The sequence below is a fragment of the Mirounga leonina genome, unplaced genomic scaffold (assembly GCF_011800145.1).
Source record: "Mirounga leonina isolate KUSES-001 unplaced genomic scaffold, KU_Mleo_1.0 Mir_454, whole genome shotgun sequence".
Classification (NCBI taxonomy): Eukaryota; Metazoa; Chordata; class Mammalia; order Carnivora; family Phocidae; genus Mirounga; species Mirounga leonina.
In genome coordinates this window covers 6,883,318-6,901,502 of record NW_023270763.1, presented here as the reverse complement: position 1 = coordinate 6,901,502, position 18,185 = coordinate 6,883,318, and the positions used below count along the sequence as shown (strand labels likewise).

The 18,185-nt window shown below is 49.2% G+C and overlaps 2 protein-coding genes across 2 annotated transcripts; both read left to right on the top strand.

Annotated features, from left to right (window-relative positions):
* Positions 1 to 327: 327 nt before the first annotated feature.
* LOC117999192 (NADH dehydrogenase [ubiquinone] 1 alpha subcomplex subunit 1-like) lies at positions 328 to 1,257 on the top strand. Its single transcript, XM_034988144.1, has one exon. It carries the CDS (start codon positions 402 to 404, stop codon positions 612 to 614), a length of 213 nt encoding a protein of 70 aa, XP_034844035.1. The 5' UTR covers positions 328 to 401; the 3' UTR covers positions 615 to 1,257.
* Positions 1,258 to 7,734: 6,477 nt separating this feature from the next.
* On the top strand, positions 7,735 to 16,384 carry LOC117999398 (paired immunoglobulin-like type 2 receptor beta). Its single transcript, XM_034988472.1, has 4 exons — positions 7,735 to 7,941; positions 8,270 to 8,659; positions 12,481 to 12,675; positions 15,948 to 16,384. Exons 1-4 carry the CDS (start codon positions 7,887 to 7,889, stop codon positions 15,998 to 16,000), a joined length of 693 nt encoding a protein of 230 aa, XP_034844363.1. The 5' UTR covers positions 7,735 to 7,886; the 3' UTR covers positions 16,001 to 16,384.
* The last annotated feature ends 1,801 nt before the right edge of the window (positions 16,385 to 18,185 follow it).

Genomic DNA, 18,185 nt, shown 5'->3' with positions numbered 1-18,185 from the left:
ATGAAGCCGGTGACAGGGACCCAAAGCTCCATGAGCCCGTCTGTCCTTAAGCATCTCCCTGTGTAGCAGGAAGACAACCCAGAAAAGGGAACTCCGGCTGTAATGTGGGTCAGGGGACTGTTGACTTCTGTCACTGCGAGGCGAAAATGTCACCGTGCACAGCACAGACCCCACACCACAGCAGACATTTACTGGCAATGTGACCTTAAGTGATGTTCATAACCTCCCACGGGACCTCAGTCTCCTCTTGTGAAATGAGGACCGTAACAGACCCTGCCTACCTCCAGGGGCTTGGGGAGACTTAACTACTGTTTTAAAATATAATTATAGGGAAGGGGGCCGAGGCCGGGTCACCTTTACCAGGCCGGGAAGGCAGGTTTGGCCCTGGCAACCGCGCTGCGATGAGGTTCGAGATCCTGCCCGGGATCGGCGTCATGGCCGTGTGCTTGGTCCTCCCCGACATGGCCATAGCACACATCCACAGGTTCAGTAACGGGGGCAAGGAAAAAAGGGTTGCCTGTTATCCGTATCAGTGGAGTTTGATGCAAAGGGATAGGCGGGTCTCTGGAGTTAATCGTTACTATGTGTCAAAGGGTTTGCAGAATATGGATTAAGGAAGCATTTTCCTGACGGATGAAAAATAACTCGGTCATACTCATCTACCCCTTCTAGAAGGTTATGCAGTGTATTAATGTAGTGCATAATAAAAACAAAAAAAATTAAAAATAAAATAAAATTGCATTTGGATTTGTTCGCATTGGGCATGGTAAGACACAAAGATGCAGAAATGACTGTCGTGAAATACGAATTTATACTCACAGACCTCTAGAAAGAGGAGGCACAGAATTCTGAGTGGGGCCATGTCGGGAGGCACCAAGGTCGGTCAGGAGGCTGAGGAAGTGAAGGGAAAACAGGGGCTGGAGACTTTATCATAGTGTCTGTGGAAAAGACAAGGCAAAGCAGAATAAGCAGGCTTAGGACTGACCAGTGGGAATAATTTCAGCAGGTTCTGAGGATGAGGGGCTGCCCTGGGGGGAATGGGGTAGAGGAATATTGCCCTCCTGGAACATCAGATAGAGGAGGTGGTTTGGAGTGTGGGCTCTGGACTGGTTGGTGTGCATATGAAAGGCATGCTCCTGGGGCACCTGGGTGACTCAGTCGGTTGGGCATCTGCCTTCAGCTCAGGTCATGATCCCAGGGTCCTGAGATCGAGCCCCCCATCGGGCTCCCTTTTTGGTGGGGGGCCTGCTTCTCCCTCTCCCCGCTCAAGCTCTCACTCACTATCTCTCTCTCTCTTAAATAAATAAAATCTTAAAAAATAAATAAAATAAAAAGAAAGGCGTGCTCCTGGGCACGTCTTTCCTATCTCCAGGAGCTGGCTAACACTGCAAGGGGCAGTCGCTCCCTGCTCAGTGAGGCCCCAGATGTCAAAGCATCAAGAATACAGCAAATCAGCAAAACACCCAGCACCCAGGAAGTGGGAGGTGTCATCCTCACCTGTTCCAACATTAACTTTGGGGCCTCCTTCTACTTGTTTCACATGGGGGAGTCTTCCCTTCCCAGCTGGGCTCTCATTTCTGGAGGGCTCACTGCGTGCCTGCCCCCAGCCAGGGCAGGACAAACCCTCTCTGGGCCCGTCCTCCCTCCCCCAATGGAAAACAAGAGGAAGTAAACTGAGTGTTGATGTCAGCATGGCCCGCAAGCAGACATGGGGAAGAAAAGAGACCAAGATCTGGCCCCCGGTTTCCCCTCCTTCTCATCTTCCCATACCTCCATGGCCTGCCCCTCCTCACACTCTCATCCCAGAACTTGACCAGTGGCCGGATGAAAGCAGCACTGACAAATGGCCTTCATAGGAAAGGCCGTGGGAGGAGAGAGAAGGTGGGGGAAGTTAGGCTGCTGGGGGAGCTGGGAAGAAGGACAATCATTTGGGAAAGCACCAAGCTCACAAGGCACACAGACCTGAGCATTGTCCATGCTCTAGACCTGCCTGGTGGAGGGAACTGGAGTGAGTGAGGTGATCCCTCGGAGCCTTTGTTTCTTCCTTTGTTGGCTGGGAATAAAATTCCTTTTTCTCACAGGATTGCCCTGAAAAGGAAAGGTAGCAGACAAGACAGGTCCTCAAAGTCCGTGTCCTTGCCCAGGGCGTGGTTCTCAAACTTCAACAGCTTGGAGTGGGGCCTGAGACTTTTCCTTTTCACAGGTTCCCACTTGCGGCTGGTCCACACTGTGATATGAGGTACGTGTGTGTATCCCTGTAGTAGATACGTGTTTAACTTTCTAAGGAATGGCGCAAATGAATGCCCCTCTGTACATTCCCACCAGCAGTGTAGGACATTTCCAGTGGCTTCACTTCCTTGCCAACAGTCAGAATGGCTGGTCTTTCAATTTGAGCCATTTAACAGATATACAGTGTGATCTCACTGTGGTTTTCATTCACATTTCCCTAGTGACTAATGCTCTTACACATCTTTTCATGTGGTTGTGAACTGTATGTCTTTCTCTGACAAAGTATCTCTTCAAATCTTTAGCTCGTATTTTCAATTGGGATTTTTTTTCACAAATTTTGAGGGTTCCTTGTATATTTGGGATACAAATCCTTTGTCAGTTATGTGATTTGCCAATAGCGTCTCCCAGTCTGTAGCTTCTCCTTTCATTTTCTTGATGGTATCTTTTGAAGAACAGATTTCATTTTGAGGGGTTCCAATTTGTCAATGTTTTCTTTAATGCTTTTGGTGTTGAATCTAAGAAATCTTTGCCTAAGCCAAAGTCTCAAAGGTTTTCTCCTGTTTTTTTCTTCTAAGGTTTTATCTGTTTATTTGACAGAGAAAGACACAATGAGAGAGGGAACAAAGCAGGGGGAGTGGGAGAGGGAGAAGCAGGCTTCCTGCTGAGTAAGGAGCCTGATGCGGGGCTCGATCCCAGGACCCCGGAATCATGACTTCAGCTGAAGGCAGATGCTGAACGACTGAGCTACCCAGGCGCCCTGGTTTTTTGTTGTTTTGTTTTTTCCTGACTTAATTAATTTTAGGACTTACATTTAGGCTGATGATCCATTTTGAGTTAATTTTTGTAGGTAGTGCAAAATATGAATTCAAGTTCATTTTTTTAATCGAAATTTCCAGTTGTTCAGAAGACTGTGATTTCTCCACTGAATTGCCTTTGCGTCTTTGTTAGAAATAAACTGACCACGTAATTGTGAGTCTCTTTCTGTACTCCGTTCTGTTCCATTGATCTATTTATCTGTCTTGACACCAATACATCTTTTTTTTTTTTAGATTTTATTTATTTATTTGAGACAGAGAGAATGAGAGAGAGAGAGCACATGAGAGGGGGGAGGGTCAGAGGGAGAAGCAGGCTCCCTGCCGAGCAGGGAGCCCGATGCGGGACTCGATCCAGGGACTCCAGGATCATGACCTGAGCCGAAGGCAGTCACCTAACCAACTGAGCCACCCAGGCGCCCCGACACCAATACATCTTGATTACAGTAGCTTTATAGTAAGTCTTAAAGGCAGGTAGTGTAAATCCTCCAACTCTGTTCTTCAATTTCAGTTTTTAGCCATTCTAAGGACTTTGAATTTCTACAGGAATTTTAGAATTGGCTTGCCAATTTCTACAAAATAGCCTACTGGGATTTGGTTGAGATTGTGTTATATCTACATGTTAATTTGGGGAGAATTGACATCTGAGCAGTATTGAACACTATTCATACATACGTATGAAATCTCCATTCATTAATCTTTAATTTCTCCCAGTAATGTTTTATAGTTTTCGTGTTCAGAGCTTGCACATCTGTTGTATTTATTTCTAAGTATTTCATATTTTGAAGCTATTGTAAGTGGTACCATTTTCATTTGACTTCCATTTTTTGTCATTAGTATATAGAAAAACAATTGATTTTCAGGTATTGCTCTTGTATCCTGTGACCGTGCTTAAATCAGGGACAGCTCTAGTAGCTTTTTTTGTCGATTCCATTGGATCTTCTGTGTAAACAATCAAGTCATCTGTAAACGAAGAGTTTTTCTTTCTTTCTTTCCAATCTGGATGGCTTTTGGCTCAATTCTTATTCTCACAGCGTTTTAATGTATACAGGTGACTGAGTGATGACACAGAGAGGGTAATGACACTGAAGGAAGGTTTTTGTAACTTACGTTTCCTGCAGAGAAGGAAAATGCCATGCCATGCCGTAGAGGGCCGGCCACCTGGGGAAGCAGTAGAGGAGGAAGAGGCAAGACCAAGGGGAAGGCACAGACCACAGCTTTAGTGTGTTTTCCCCTGGCAAGACAAGCAAGGAAAGGGAAACAGCTTAGGATTGGCTAGTTTGATTAATTCCGGTGGGCTTTGGGTTACAGGTTACAACTGTCTCTCGTTGTCTGGCACCTGGCACAGGGTTGACTCAGGGCAGAGGAAATATTGGCGTGGTAGGTGAGAGTTAGATAAAGGAGGTGGTTTAGAGTATGGGCCCTGGATTGGTTAGTTTGCATAGGAAAGGCATGCTCCTAGGAATGCCCTTTGCTCTATCTAAGAATAGGCTAGCCTTGGGAGGGGCCATCTCTCCCCAGTCAGCCAGGCCACAAGTGCCTGAGCATCAAGAATGCAGAAAATTTTAAAAAAAAATAGTTAATACAATTGCCCTGTGATAAATGAATGCCAAATACATAAATACAGTATCTAAGAAAACACAGAACACTTTTATTTCTTTGTCTTGCCTTATTGCATGGGCTAGAACTGCCATCATAATAAATGGAGGTAGTGAGAGCAGATATCTTTGCCTTACTCCTGGTCTTGGGGGGAAAGCAGGAGCAAGGTGAGGTACCGTGGAGGGGGAAAGGTAGTGATGGATGTGGCCAATGAGGAAGGGAGAACAGAAACTTAGGAGAACTTGAGAAGATCTAAGGTGGTATTCACAAAATGTGGTCCACAGCTCATAGCCCTCATTCTGTCTCTGCTCCTGAGCAAGCACTTCTGACCCCTCCCCCATGGCCACCCTCTGGGCTAAAGAGCTGCATTTAGGCTCTGCCCATCTATGAATCATGAAACTCCAGGCCCTTCTCCCACCAGAAGCCCCCTCTGTGAGAGCCACAGCTCAAGGCTGATCAGTGGGCTCTCTCATTGCTGTTGGGAGAAGTGAGGATGAGCAAACCCAGAGAATATACACCATCTGTGAGCAGAAATCACACCTCACAATTCCAGGCATCATGGGGATCCAGCTGGGTCCAGGGGCCTGAATAGGACATGAAATGTTCAGCTTGCATCTAGGAAGACCATATGTGGGAACAGTGGGGCCCAAGGTACCTGGACAGCAGGTACTCTGCCAAAGTTTATCTAGTAAACGCGTATTTAGTAAACATGCGTATTTAGTAAACATGCCATGCTGCCCAACAGAATGGGCTGGGACACCCCCTAGGGGGGTCTAGCCCACTCCTTGGGTGGCCTGGCAAAGAGGAGACTGTCCAGCCAGGTCGCACAGCTAGTGAGACAAGGTGAGAGTGGAACTCAGGTGTCACCCCTCAGAAAGGGCAGGCTACCCTCTAGAGGAACTATCAAAAAGGCAGTTGGTCCCTTGTCCTGTCTTCTGTTCACCTTTCCAACTGTTCCTGATATAAGAAAGACTTTAGGATTTGAAGCCAAGGGCCAAGAAAGAATTCTTCAGACATCTTTGGTGCAAAAAGGTGATTTTATTAAAACATGGGGACAGGACCCATGGGCAGAAAGAGCTGCACCAGGGTCATGAGGAGTGGCCCATTATATACTTTCAAGTTGGGAGGGCATTAGGGATAGTGTAAGTCTCTAAGGAGTTTTGGAAGCAAGGTTTCCAGGACCTTAAGGGGGCTAGCTATTGTTGGAAAAAGGTCATTTATTACTGTCTAATAAAACCTTAGTCATGAGACCCTTCAGATGTATATCAGTGGGCCATATGCTTGGGGGGTGATTGCCACATGCATCTTGGGGGTTTAGAAATAAAGGAAATTTCTGAAGGAATTTTTATATGTTAAAGAAGACTTAAGGGTCCTGGGTGGGGGGTGGGGGGTTTGGGGGTGGATTGCCTTTTGCCCTTAGCAAAGTATTAATATCGAGGCAATTGAGTCCCGAGAGGAATGTCACTCTGCCTGTTTCAAAGACTTGTTGATGGGCTGTAGGTAGTAAGGAAATTTAATAATTTTTCTTCTGCCTTAGTTTCCCAATCATTACCATTCGCCTAAGCACCTTCCACAGCCCAGAGGAGTCCATGACATTAAGGCTGTTTCTTGATGGTGCTTCAGTTTCCTACTGATGAAAATACATCCACCACACAATGTTGTAAAGCCGAAAATGAGGCAGTGGATGTTTAGGACCTGGTTCAGATAAGGGGATCCCATGAAAATACAGAACTTCTCTTCTTGAGCCTGGGAGGAAGTGTAAGAAACACAGACACAGGGAAAGGGCAGGGGCTGCCTGGCTGGCCCAGGGAGAGGCGTGGGAAATAACTATGAGGTTTGAGGAAGAAACAAAAGGAGAAAGGAAGTCAGTCTGCTTGCTTCCATCTCCAGAAGACAAGGTCACTTCCTGTGATGAAATCATGCTCTCCCACCTTCACCATCTACTCAGTAAGCCAATGCCAACCTCATCCGGGGGCGGGAGGGAGCCCAGCCTCCTACAACCTGCCCAGGGAGTCACCAAAAGTCCCAGCCCCACTCTCTCACCCCCACCCACCACCAGTCACAGACTGGCAGTGCCCTCCATTGCAGATGGTCCAGGGACTGTCACCAGGATGACGCTACTGCTCTGGGCCTTATATCACCCCTGGTCAAGGAAGGTCTGGATTAGCCAAGGCTCTCACAGCTGGGGAGGGAATCATCTAAGGAGCATTATAAAAATAGGGCCTCCTGGAAGTCACCCCCCAGAACTCTGCTCTTGGGAGCTGAGGCCCTGAGGTTGTGTGGTGCAACCAGGCGGAAGCATCCAGAAGGAACCGAATGCTTTGTGGACTCAGTGAGGCTGGAGTTTGAGTCTTAGACCTATCACTTGAGAGTCATTCGACCTGGGGCAGGGCTTCTCTGAGCCTTGGTCTCCTCATCTAGAGTGGGGGACAGAAGGACCTGCAGATCCAGTCTTGCATCTTGGGGTCAAGGCGTGGCCTTCAGAAGGCCCACCCTCACCTCTTAACCCCAGGGAGGGTGTGAGACTGCACAAGAGGAGCTGATCAGGGCAGGGAAGGGGCCTGGAAGGCCTGGGTCCTGCACAGGACTGCCGGGGGCTGCTGAAGGGGAGCCCCTGCGGGGAGGGAGAAGGACCAAGAGCAAGCTAGGAGTCCCTGGTGCTGGGGCTGGAGGTCGAGGGCATCTGACCACCAGTGGATCCCTCCTCCTCCTCTCTAGGGGGCTGTAGCTGGGCAGAGACTCATGGCTGCCCGCCTTCTTGCTGCAAGAGCTGGAGCTGGTCCTGCCGCCGCCCCTTCACCTGGAAGGACAGACAGAGGCCAGGAGACACTCAGAGAGCCAATGAAAAGGAGAGCTAGAGAGACAAACACTGACTCCTAAGGAGGTAGAGGTGCTGGCAGTGGTCAGGAGTCCAGGCAGAAAGGAGAGGCCACACATGGCCAAGGTCAGAACCATGGTCCTCAGCATGAAGATAGAGGCTGGGGGCCTCTGTCGTGGCTCCCTGAGCTCTGACAACAAGGAAGCACTTTTGCAATATAGGAAAAGAAGAAACCAGATTGATAAAGGAAGTGCTGGTTACTCTGGGTGCTGGTGAGTTTGGGGAAGTTCTCTCACCCTCCCTTGCTCCTCTGAAGGGGCCTGATCCACGTTCTCCAGGTGCCTCTCGACTCCCCAAGGAGGCGCCCCCTAGGGCCTCCCCTGGCCTTGACAGAGCTGCTTGTCTTCTCCTCCCCTGGAAGTGAGGCAATGGGTCTGTCCCTGCTGCTGTCTCTGCTGCTGTTGCCGACATGTCTGCAGGCTGGTGAGTGTCCGGGACACCCTGGCTCTGCCCCGAGGCCCAGCAAGTCCCCAGGAAGGGCTGAGGCTGGGCAGCTGGAGAAGGGGTCTGCCGGGGTCGCTGGCCAGGCCTCCCAGCCCCAGCAAGCGACGGGCTCGTCCCATAGTGCTAGTCAGCCCCAACCCTTCACCCTCCTCCCTACCCCAAGTCTGGCGAGGGGGACACCCAGGCCAGAGAGCCGGTCCTACCATCTGTCACACTACTGCCCGTGGTGAGGGTGTCAGAAGGTCTGGGGTTATCTTCTTCATCTCTCCCAGTGGCTTCAGAGTCTCTCCTCTCCCCCGTCCTACAGGTAGCTCAGAAGAATGTGATTTAATTCCTGACTTTGGGATCGAGCAACCAGCTCACCTCTCAGCCCCCATGGGTGGCTCCGTCCATATCAATTTCTCCTTCTATTACTGCTGGGAGTTAGCCAACGATCCCAGAGTGAGTATAGCCTTGAGATGGAAACAATTCCATGGGGAGGCCATCTACAACAGTACTCAGCCTTTCATCCATGAGAAGTACAAGAACCGCATCTTCCTGAACTTGCCAGAGGGTCAGAAGTTTGGCTCCCTGCAGATATCGAACCTGCGGAAGGAGGATGAGCATATATACTTTTGCCGGGTCCAAGTGGAAACACTAAGAGACGGCACAAGGTCGTGGCAGTCCCTCCAGGGGACCAGACTCACCGTCACCCCCGGTGAGTCCAGCTGCCCCGGCAGCCACCACGCCCACCCTGCTGAGGCTCTTAAAGACCACGGTGCCCTTGTCCTCCAGGCCTGGCCCAGGCCTCAATCTTCCTGCTCGCCCCTTCTCTCAGACTCCTCTCCCCATACTCACCCCCTCCCTAGGCCTCTGCCAACTTTACTCTTTCTCCTCCATCTCCCCAGGCCTGGGTTGCCCTCCTTGACCATCCCCCTCACTGCCCCCTCCGGATCCAGGCCCCCCCAGGCCCCGGCCTCAGCACCTCCTGGGCTTCCCAGTTATCCTCCCTTCTTGCCCCAAGCTGGGGCTCCAGCCCTGCCTCCCTACCCTCCCCCCATGCCGTCCAGGTGGACTTGACTTCTTCAGGATGTGGGCTGCCTTCCCTTTGTCATGTGTCCGTGTGTGCAGCCCCAGCTAGCCCCGAGTCTTGCGTCTCCCCACAGCCATGGGCTCAGCCCAGCACACACAGCAGGTACCCAATGATGACCGAGAGCCCCGGTCCCCTGGCAACACCCCATTACCTGTTTTCCCAAAACCCCCACTTCCTCTCCTGCTCTGCTCCTCGGAACCCCGCCCATGATGCTCCCCGCCCCAGCCCCAGACCTCCTCTCCTTTCCCATCTCCCTCTTCCCCGCCTCTGTCCTCTTTACCCTCCTTGCTCCCCCCATCCCTAGTCCCCACCTCTGCCTGTACTGTCCCCACTGTCCACTCTGATCTCACTGCTCCGTGCTGGCCCTCGAGAGGCACGTCTGCAGCAGAAATACGGCAGCTCCCGCTTACTGTGCACTGTGTAGGGTTGAACAACTTGGTATGCATCGCCCTAGTTAACCTTCCCCACGACCCCACAGTAACAGTAAGTACTGCTGTCGTCTTCCTGTTAGAGATATAGCGGGACCCTGAGGCTCCAAGATCCTAACACTGACCTGCCCAAAGCCACAGCCTGGTGCAGGCAGGACTTGAACTCAGTTTAAGCCCAGAGCCTCCACTCTTAACCAGTAGTTGCTCAGCCTCACCAGCTGACCTGATCATATCGTTGTCTTGACCTATTGTTCACCCAATAATGGGATGTGTTACATTAATAGATCTTCCCATGTTACTCAGCAGGCCGTGGGAACTTGAACCTAGGTTTGTCCCCAGAGCAGTGTGGGGAGAGCGTCTCTCTGAGGAGCAGGGACTGGAGGGTGTATTGTCTGTAGACAATTCCTTAAAAACTAAAAATCGTAGGTTTCCTTTTTACAATCACTTGCGCTGCCAATTCTGAGCAATGCATCACTGTTCCTGGTGGGAAGGACACTCTCTGTGTCCCCACCCTTGGTAACCACTGCCCCGTAGGACCACCATGCTGGTTTTAGAGCAAGTAGACAGCAGTGGCTCACAACCTGAATTAGGCAAGACAGCCTTGGATTTATATTTCGGGCACCTCTTCCATCTTCCCTTAAATGGCCTTTTTGGGGAGATTTTGGCTCTCCTCAGACCCCTCTTCCTCCTTCCCTAATCCTCCTAACTTTTCTCATTTCTCAGTTTCAGTCACATTTACTATGAGTTTTTCATCAATAAATTAATTTTTTCAATTAATACAATTAATTGGATATTCATACTGAGATTAAAAAAAAATACAGGAAAGTAACAAAAAGAAATGTGTTTACCCAAGGTAAGTACACTATGCAAAGACATCACCCCAAAGGAATGTTTGCAGCTAATAGAACTGATAAGTTTGTGGTTGGCTTAATAATGCTTTTTACATAGAGATGTTTTCCTTTTGTAGCCAAATCTCACTATATTCTCCTTTTTAAATTCCTCTTATTTTACAGCCCCAAATCCTGTATCCCACTAGGGGCTGAAAATATTTTAATTTCTTCTGATTTTTGTATGCTTTCTTTTGACAGTAAAACTCATTAATGTAGTGAGGATTTCTTTTGGTATATCGTGTGAGGTAAAGGACTAATTTGATCTTTACACCAAGAAACAAATCAATCGTTCCAACTGCATTCATGGAATTTTTTTTCTCTTCTCCATTGACTCATAGGCCTGGCCTTTTTGTAGGATAGCACCCACTTCTGGTCTGTCAGCTCTATTTCCCTGTTCTGTCTTTTCTCTTTTTTTTTTTTTTTTTTTAAAGATTTTATTTATTCATTTGACAGAGAGACAGCAAGAGAGGGAACACAAGCAGGGGGAGTGGGAGAGGGAGAAGCAGGCTTCCTGCTGAGCAGGGAGCCCGATGCGGGGCTCGATCCCAGGACCCTGGGATCATGACCTGAGCCGAAGGCAGACACTTAACCAATCGAGCCACCCAGGCGCCCCTCACCTATGGGTATTTTTTAAATCAGAATTGCATTAAACCTATAAAGCAGTTGATAGAATGGAAATCAGTGTAATGTCCAATCTTCCCACCCAGGAATGGCCCCTAATTTATATACCTCAGTAACCTTGGGAGTGTTCTTCTAAAGACCATGTAAATATCTCTCAAGATGCTTTCTCTAAATCCCTTATTTTTGTTTTTAATATGCAACATTATTTTTTTAAGATGTATATATTTACCTTAGAGAGAGAGAGCTGGGGGAGAGGGACAGAAAGAGAGGGAGGGAGAATACTAAGCAGACTCCGGAGCTGAGCACGGAGCCCAAAATTGGGCTTGATGCCATGACCCCCGAGATCACGACCTGAGCCGAAACCAAAAGTTTCCTTTTTACACCTAACCGACTGTGTCACCCAGGCACCCCTGCAACATTATTTTTTGGATGTTTATTTTTTATAATTTTCACTAGAAAATATTGCATAAATTCGGGCCAAGTGGTGGGTTATGTGCACGTTTACCTCCCCTTCCTACCAAACCCTACTAAAATGACAGCAAAGGGAATTTTTTAAGACAAAAACCATAAGGACACGGGGCGCCTGGGTGGCTCGGTTGTTAAGTGTTTGCCTTCGGCTCAGGTCATGATCCCAGGGTCCTGGGATCAAGTCCTGCATTGGGCTCCCTGCCCAGCGGGAAGCCTGCTTCTCCCTCTCCCACCCCCCTGCTTGTTCCCTCTCTTGCTGTCTCTCTCTCTGTCAAAAAATAAATAAAATCTTAAAAAAAAAAATAACACCACAAGGACAAAAAATATGTGAGTCCTGTGGTCAAATACAATTTTGGGGAAGCTGGAAACACATAGACTAATGTACCTGGCCTAGGAGACCAGGGAAGCTTAGCTCTACTGCCTAAGTAATGCGGGCTTTTCATTACTTAAGCAGTGGGGAGACCCAGAAGAAAGGTGATTTTTAAATTGCTAAACCCCTTGATGGTTCAGGAAGGGCGACCCCAGAACCCCTGACAATGGGAGTGAAAGGGGGTCAGGAGATTCTTCTCTGAGAAATCTATCTGATGGGCCCCAAAAGGATCTAGATCCTAACAGATCCTACAGCTCACTAGCTGACAAGCACTTTCTCCCAGACCACACACACAGCTTCCAGTCAGCGTGGCTTTCTGCACACTGGCCGCCAAGGGGACAAGGACATGGGGTCTCAGCCTCACACAGAATCCTCCAGCCCCAAAGATTGACCCCTCGCCTCTGCTGTGCCTGGGATGCCTGAGGCTAGAAATTTAGTGATCCCTATTTTTGGCGATGAAATGAGGTTCTGAGGTCACACCACTGATGGGAGGTAGAGTCAGCATTTAAGCTGGGTGATGTGGATTCATTACTCCCTCCCTGTGTGAGAGCTTCAGAGAGTTGCTCCCCACCCCTAATATTCCCCAAACTAGGGAACAAGGTGACAAGTTTCATCCAGAAACCTCCAGTCCTCCAGGGGAGAATCTGCTAAATTCTCATGTCTTCTCAGCTGCCAAGAGGACCACCGAGGGCCCCACCACCACTGCCCCCACCACCACTGGCCTCAGTGTCTTGGAAGGCCCTGGGAGCTCAGCGTCTTCACCCGTGAGTGTGGGAGCTGTGGTCATAGTGGCAGTGCCTGGTATTGTGATCAAAACTACAATTTTGGGACTGATACTCTACCTCAGGTGGAAGAGAAGCAAAGGTAAGTGGTTCTGGGCCACACCCACCACCAAGCTTCCCAACTGTGTTTCTCAGAACCACCAGCATCAGAATGATCCCAGGTGCTGGTTAAAAAATGCAGATCCCTGCTGGGCTTGAAGTCTGGGCTTGGGAATCTGCATTTTTAAAGGTCTCATCAAGTGGTGTCTGTGTGTGATCAAGTTTGAGAACCACTGCTCCAGACCAATCCCTCTCCACAAATTTGATCGTTTTCTAGTTTTTGTCTTTTGACTTAATCATTTCTTATCAACCCTCACCTTTTGGTTCATTTGGAGGGGAGGGTCGGCCCTGGGAAGAGTAAGGCGAGAACAGAAGGGACAGGAAGTTGGCTCGGCTCAGCAAGCTTTGGTTGAGGGCCTCTTTTCCAGGTCTGGCTTGTAGTTGGAGATGACAGACGTAAATAAAGCATAGGTCCTGCTTTCAAGGAACTCAGTGGTGGAGCGAGGGGAGATGGAGTGACTGCCTCATTTGGAAAGAGCTGTGGTAGGTTGGGAGAAAGGAGGGAATCAGGGAGGACTTCCCATAGGAAGTGACCCTGCAAAAAGTCTCAAAGAATATAAGAGAATTAGCCAGGCAAATGGTGAGGGTGGTGAGTAGGTGACTGTCCACGCAGGTGCAGGAAATCAGTGCAGGAACTCTAAATAGCTCAGTGCTGTTGGGGAGGCTGGAGATGGGAGAAGAGAAGTTTGTAAATGACACCCAAGAGCCTCTGATCCCAGAGGCAACCTCAGCTCTGCCTTACAGATACATCAGTCTGTGGTGGAGGGGCCAGAGGTGGGCCAGGCGGGGCCAGTCTAATGCGCTGGTGGTGGATGGAGGGAGAGAGCCTGATCCTGGAACAGTTTAAGAAGGAAAACCAGTATGACTTGGTGATTGGACTGGTGTAGAGGTCAGGGAGTGGAAGAACTTGGGTGAGTGAGTCCATGGTGAACCACCAAGTAAATTAGAGAACACAGAAGGTCAAAGACCATGTTTGGGGGAGAACGATGGTTCTCTAGTTTGGGATATGTTAGAGATGCCTGTGTGGCATCTGAGTAGAGATGTTCATCAGAAATGTGGATATATGCACTTATAGCTCAAGAGGACAGGGCTAGAGGCATTCATTATTTAGACCCCAACACGCTCCAATATTGATTTGAAATTCCTCTGAAGAAAATTTTCAGTGAGAGGAGATTAGCCCCATCAGACATTAAAGCACAGAGGTGAAGAGCACAGAGTCTGGACTGTCTGCAGTCCAATCCTGGCTGAGTAAACTCTGGTGCAATGATACTATTACTCTGTGCCTCAACTCACTCATCAGTAAAATGAGAAGAGTAATAATACTTACCCTGGGGGTTGTCATGACAATTAAATGTAACACATTGAGAATAGATCCTGGCACGGAATAAGGACCACATGAGCATTAGCACCTGCAAGTATTAAGCTGTAATAATTAAAATGATTCGATGCTGGGGTGCCTGGGTGGCTCAGTCATTGGGCGTCTGCTTCTCCCTCTCCCACTCCCTCTGCTTGTGTTCGCTCTCTCACTGTGTCTCTCTCTGTCAAATAAATAAATAAAATCTTTAAAAAAAATGATTCGATGCTGTCATATTGAAACACAGATGAACCAATATATGAAAAGAGAAAAGCCTGAATATAGGCAGGATGAAACAGATCAAAATATATTCAGGAATTTAGTAGGTTAATAAGTAGCATTTCTAATCAATGGGGAAAGAGGAGTCATTCAATACATGGTGCTGGAACAATTGAGCAGCCATCTGAGCAAATAATGTGATCTCATAATTTGCACCAAAATAAATTCCACAGAGATCAAAGAGTTAAAAGAGGGGGGAAATAACCCTAGTACTAGAGGAAAGCTTGTGAGACCATCTTATATCCATGGAGTGGAGATGGCCCCCCTAAGTATGACATAAAACCTAAAAGCCATGAATAAAAATATTGATAATGATATACAAATTGTTTCTAATTCTGCAGAGGAAAAATCACAGCGGTTGTCTCTAGAGTGAGGATGAGGGTCGGAGATGAAGAGCTGTGATAGTCACTGAGGGAATGGAAGATGGTGTTTCAGGATTCCACCCAGATGAGAAGCCAGCGCTCTGTAAAAGCATCTCTGCCCATGATCGTGTTTCCCCCTGCAGTATTCAACCATGCAGGTTTAGAAACTTCTAGAACTTGTTGTTTAGAAGTTATGTTCCTCTGTTGGCACCAGAGACCAAAATAACAGGGTTTACATAAGAGTTTCTTGTTTCCCCTCATATAAAAGGATGAGGAGGCGGATGGCAGAGGCCACTGTCCTCAGGCACTCAGGCTTCCATCTTCCTGCTCACTGTCCTGGCTACTGGCTTCTACCCTGAAGGTTGCCTCATGATCCAACATGGCTGCTCAGACTCCAGCCATTATTTCTGAATCCAGGCAGGAAACAGGAGGAAGGAAGAAAGGACAAAAAGACCACAACTTCCCCTTGAATCGTATTGGTGAGGATGTAGTCATATGTCCCACATCTATCAGGAGGGGAGCACACTGCCGCCCCAAATAAAATCAAGGTTCTGTAACTGGGTAAGAAGAAATGAATGGACATTGGGTAAGCAAATAGCACCCCCACCATAGGCCACAGCCAGAATTAAAGATGTGTCAGCTAAGTGTGGCATAAGGACAGGGGAACAGGAGAGTTCAAGGAGCTCGTGAGAGGGGACTAGAGAGTAGAGGATCAGCGGGGAGCTTGGACAGCCCGAAAAGAAAGTGGATTATTAAGGCATGAGAGTTCATGGGGTCAACGCACAGGTATAGCAAGCAGGATGATGGTAAGAGAAAGCTGGAAGAAAAGAAAGTTGTAGCATAAAAATGATGCTGGCATTTATTATTTCAGAGTTCTCAGTCCCAGAGATTTAAAAAAAAAAAAAGAAAAAAAAGTCCAGGGTATGGTGGAGTAGAGGGCCCTGCCGTTTGGGGGACATAGGAGTCCTGTGTGTTCAGAGGGTTGTCTCCGTGCATGACAGGACCTCCCAGGATGGTGTTAGGTGGTGGAGGGGATGGCTGTGAAGCAGAGGCCAATCCTTGGGAAATGTCGCAGAGAAATTCAGGAGGATGAGGTGGGAAGAGGGTGGTGGGGGGACTGGCGGGTTTCAGTGGCAGAGGGTGGAGGGGAATGGGCTGCAGCTCAGACCCAGGTCCCGGCCATGAGGTTCACAAGGCAGGAGAGAAATAGCCATCACTCCCCTTGCACTGTCTCACCCCGTTCTCCTTCCTTCTTGCCAGAATTAAGCCCAGGACAACAGCGGCATCCTCTACACCTCCCTCACTCTCTCTAGCTCCTCATCACCGGCAGCATCTCCCTGCATCCCTCCCAAGGAGAGCCCCCAGGAGGAGACCCTATATTCTCTCATAAAGGCCTGATGAGTGGGACTGAAGGACGACCTCCTTAGACTAAGCTGCCCAGCGGGTCACAGCTTCTGATAATAACCCCGGCCAGACACAGAAGACTCAGAAGTCAGCAGGTGTGGAAGGCCACCAAGGACCGCAGAAAAACAGAGCCATCTGCTCCAACTCCCTCTCCGCCTTCCCAGCCCTTGCCCACAAGAATAAAAGTACCTAGAATTTGCCCCAAGGCATCTAAGGAGAAAACTGATGGCACCTTCCACTTCTGTCTTTTCCTTCTCGCCAAAAATGAACTATAATAAAGAGCTCACACCTGAGATCCCTCCCCCAGTCCTGGAGTTCGGTGACTGCCTTGGGGTGGGGAACAGTAAACCCGGAATGCTGGTAGCCAGCCCAGAACCCAGGGTCTGCCCCTCCTCTACCCATTCTCCTTCCCCTCCGATCAGAATGAGCATGTGTCAAGTGCACCACCACATTAAGCATCTCTAACAAGCTGAGCCGGGACTGGACGCACTCACCCCCCCGGACGGCCTTCTCCCAGGACTCGGGTGTCCCCGCCTTCCCAGATCCCTATACTGTGCCGGCCTTCCATGGAACAGGGACCTGCCACAGGGAGCAGACAGGAGGGAGGGAAGCTGAAGGGAAGCATGTGGTTAGAGATGAACTACGGAAAGCCGTAACCTGTTTTATTAACATGGAAACTGCACAGCTGGGACTTCAGCCAGGTGACCTGTAGCCGATGAACAAGCCCCACCCCTAGCAGCCTCTCAGGGACCCTCTGAGGGGCTCTCCCTGCTGCTGGCAGGGAAGGGGGTGAGAGAGCAGCAGGGAGGCAGGTGCACACAGCTATTCCTCGAAGAAGGCCAAGGTGAACTCCCCAGGGTCATCTCCACACCGCGGCCCCTCCAGCTGCTCCGGCTCTCTTCCAACATCTTCTAGGAGTTGCTCCAGGTCCAGGTCACTGGAGGCGTCATCGTCAGGGGGGACACTTCCAGCCTTCTTCCCCCCCCCCCCAGGGGACAGACCCCGCGATGAGCTGGTGGGGTCAGGCCCTTGAGCACCATTCTAGCTTCTTTGTCCTCAGACAAGCTGGTTCCTGTGGCCTTGTTTTGGGGAGCTTCTTGTTATCCATTCTGTTATGTTTTTCTTCCTCCTACAGCTTTGACACATCAGCTCTCATCCCACCCTGGGATCCGGGCCCCAAAGCCCTCTGGCAAGACACCTGGAGCTTCCTGTAGGAAGAGGTGAACAGGGAGGGCTTTGAGTAGTACCCTTGTGTTTGCAGAGTGAACAAGATACTGGAACTTCTCCAAGGCTGGGCAGGGACTGAAGTCCTGGGGAAGGAGTCAGAGCTGGGCCACAGGTAACAGATGCCCAGAGAAATCAGGAAAATAGCATGTATTTATTACATGGCGTTCACAGACAAAATACCAAGCTCTGAAGCATTCATAGAAGCATTTTTCTTAGTTTCTGCTCTCAAGGGGCACAGTGGGGAGGGGACATTTCCAGAAATAATGACCAACACCAGTCATACCTACTGCTAAGTGAATAATACAGAGAATGCATTACAAGAGTTTAAAGTAGGGGTGGAAAATTCAGAGGAGGCTTTTCTGTAGGAGGTGAGCTGAATTGAGCCTGGATGATTGGGATGGTACAGAAGAGGGAGGACAGCAGGAGAGCAGGCCTGTGGGAGAAGAAGGCAGGTGAGTCTGGCAGGCAGCAGGCAGTCCCAGCAGAGCTGAAGCAGTTTGTCTTAGGACTGGGAAAGAAAGTTTGTGTTATTTGTAGGCAATGTGGAGCCCCTGAATATTTGTGAGTAGAAGCATCTAACCATATGGGTCAAGTTTTCCCAAGAGGTTACACAAAAGGGAAGCTGGAAGAAACTTCTAAAAGTACAATCATTCTGGGCCCCACCCTCTAAGGCTGCTTTCCCACAATTCCCGTGGCCTTTCTAACGGGTCATTTCCACCAGTGTTTGTATCCACCCAGGACTCCTCTTGTTGCGAATGAAAGCAGAAAGCAGCTTAGGCAGCAAAGTGGGGGCTTAGCCCAGGTGACTGAAGGAAGAATGCAGAGATGGGTCTGGCTTTCAGAGAGCAAACTTGTCTGTCTCAGGAT

Coding starts and splice junctions, on each gene's coding strand:
- LOC117999192 (XM_034988144.1), top strand. CDS start 402: ATGAGGTTCGAGATCCTGCCCGGGATCGGCGTCATGGCCGTGTGCTTG.
- LOC117999398 (XM_034988472.1), top strand. CDS start 7,887: ATGGGTCTGTCCCTGCTGCTGTCTCTGCTGCTGTTGCCGACATGTCTG. Junction 7,942..8,269: donor GCCGACATGTCTGCAGGCTG/GTGAGTGTCCGG, acceptor CCCGTCCTACAG/GTAGCTCAGAAGAATGTGAT. Junction 8,660..12,480: donor CAGACTCACCGTCACCCCCG/GTGAGTCCAGCT, acceptor ATGTCTTCTCAG/CTGCCAAGAGGACCACCGAG.